The sequence below is a fragment of the Chaetura pelagica genome, unplaced genomic scaffold (genome assembly GCF_000747805.2).
Source record: "Chaetura pelagica isolate M959 unplaced genomic scaffold, ChaPel_1.0 scaffold32, whole genome shotgun sequence".
NCBI lineage: Eukaryota > Metazoa > Chordata > Aves > Apodiformes > Apodidae > Chaetura > Chaetura pelagica.
The window spans coordinates 383,059-385,416 of NW_009952368.1; the positions used below are offsets into that span (position 1 = coordinate 383,059).

At 61.0% G+C, this 2,358-nt stretch overlaps 1 protein-coding gene across 1 annotated transcript in view; it reads left to right on the forward strand.

The window, feature by feature from the left end:
• The window catches only part of ARHGAP32 (Rho GTPase activating protein 32), a 150,132-nt gene extending 148,329 nt beyond the window's left edge, over positions 1-1,803 (forward strand). The window contains exon 22 of the mRNA XM_010008099.1: positions 13-1,803. Coding sequence (XP_010006401.1) covers positions 13-1,803 — 1,791 coding nt within the window. The remainder of the gene's footprint in view (positions 1-12) is intronic.
• Positions 1,804-2,358: the final 555 nt, after the last annotated feature.

Sequence of the window (2,358 nt, forward strand, 5' to 3'; positions counted from 1 at the left end):
ATGTGCACCAAGCCGGCTCCCGTGCATCAGTACCGGCCCGAGAGCGTTCCTCCCCACCTCTCCTACCACAGCAAGCCTGACCAGCACCAAGCCTACCCCCCTCGCTCCGAGACCCCCGCTTCCGCGGGCACTCGCTACAACACCTACACCACCCAGGGGAAGAGCAGCTCAGCTCTCCACTCCAAGCCTCGCAGCAGGACAGAGTTTGTGTCCTCGGTGAGCCCCACGGGCCCCCGCAACGCCAGCTACACCGAGGAGGCCCCCCCTTACCCCACCATCCGCAGGGTCCAGTCGCTGCACGTCCCCACCCCCGCTGCCTCCACCATCCGCTCCGTCCCCATTTCCCGCACCGAGGTACCTCCGGACGACGAGCCCGTATACTGCCCGCGGCCCCTCTACCAGTACAAGCCATACCAGCCCCACTCCGACTACCACGTCACCCAGCTGCAGCCTTACTTTGAGAACGGGCGGGTCCATTACCGCTACAGCCCTTACTCCAGCTCTTCCGGATCCTCTTACTACACCACTGCCGATGGGGGCTTTTATGACCTGGACCCCTACAGCACCGTGAGGGTCAGGCCTTTCCACCCCCTGCCCACCAGGGACTTCCCAGCCTACGCCTCGCGGCTGCAGAGCAAAGGTCTGTACCGCTACCCCAGCCTGTCCGCCTACCCTCGGGGCGGCCTCATCGGGCACCTGGCAGGCAAGGAGCACAGCTTCGTCAGCAGGGACGTGCCCCCCGCCCCGGACGTCAAGCACATGTACATGTCGTGGGACCTGGAGGACATGGAGAAGTTCCGCATGCAGTCCATCCGCCGGGAGAGCCGCACGCGCCAGAAGGTGAAAGGGCCGCTGATGTCCCAGTACGACAACGTGGCCCCGCTGCTGCCGGAGGAGCTGGGAGGGCTGGATGTGATTCACCTGCGCAGCAAATCGGATCCTGGGAAAACTGGGCTCCTGACCGTGGCCGAAGGCAAGGAGGGGAGGTACCCGGCCAAAGCGGGCACGCCCGAGGGGGACGAGCGTTACTACGTGCAGCACCCCGAGCCGGAGCCGGACAGAGCCCACTACCACGGGGCCTACGGGAACGGGCAGGCGGAGAAGCCGTCCCTTCCCCAGAAGCAGAGCAGCATCCGGAGCAGGAAGCTGCACGAGCCAGGCTGCAGCACCGCCGAGCACAGGACGCACTTGCAGCAGGAAGCCAGCCACAGGCAGCCTTCCGAGCCCAAGAACGGGCCCCCTTACCCCGACTACCGGCCCAAAGGTGGCCCAGAGCCCTCCGAGCCCATCGGGTACCAGCACTCGGGCGGGAAGTACATCCCAGCAAACCAGGACACCCTGAGGCTGAACCACAAGGAGATGAGGTTGGCAGAGGACAGGGCAGATTTGGAGAGGTCTCGAGCCAGGCCGACCACATCCATGGAGAAACACTCCAGAGACTGCTACAAAGAGGAGGAACACGCCGCCTCCCCCATGGCACCACCCCCCAAGCCCGAACGGAGCCACAGCCTCAGAATGCAGCACCCCGAATCCATGGAGAGGGACTCTGCCCTCCTCTACCCCTACCAAACCCTTGGGAAACGCCAAAGCACTATGACTGTGGTGTCCCAGTACGATAATTTGGAGGATTACCATACCATGCCTCAGCACCAAAGAGGGGGCTATGTTGGAGGAGGGGGCTTTGTGCCCCCCAGTTTTACCCACGTGCACAGTAGAACTTACGCCACGGCCCTCGGCCAGGGAGCCTTCCTCCCCACGGAGCTGTGTTTGCAGAGGCCTGAAACAGAGGTCCACGTTGAGTGAGCTGGCGTAGGGGGGAAGGAGGGATAGAGTCTAAGCAGCCTCTGCTGGACAGTGGACTGTTTTATTTTTTCAGTGACGGAAAAAAAGCAAACAAAAAAAGAAAACAACAAAAAAAACCCAACCCAACGTCATCCCGCTGAGCAAAGCAAACCCACCTTCAGCCCCAGCCCTCCCCGCCCACCACTCACTGTTTTTATGTAGTAGAGATAGAGCTTTTTCATGTAGTTTTGAGACAACTGGAAGGACAGGGCAGGCTGTTGGCACACAGATGTTGCCAGAGAGGCCAGGCAGAGCTGAAAGATGCTGTTGGGGCAGGGAGGGAAGAAAAAAAAGGAGTGTTTTTTTTCTTCCCCAGGTTTGACATTGGCAGTCACCACCGCTTCCTCACCACGCCTCCATGGTCCTGTGCATGATGGACCGTGCATGCAGCTGTTCCCCCTGTGAGCCCCATGTGTGATGAGTTGCCCTTCCCACTGCCAGCTTCTAAGAAAGGAGCTCCATGACATGCCTTGGAAGAACCACGGTTCTGCCCCCTCTTGAGGTCATGCAGCAAGA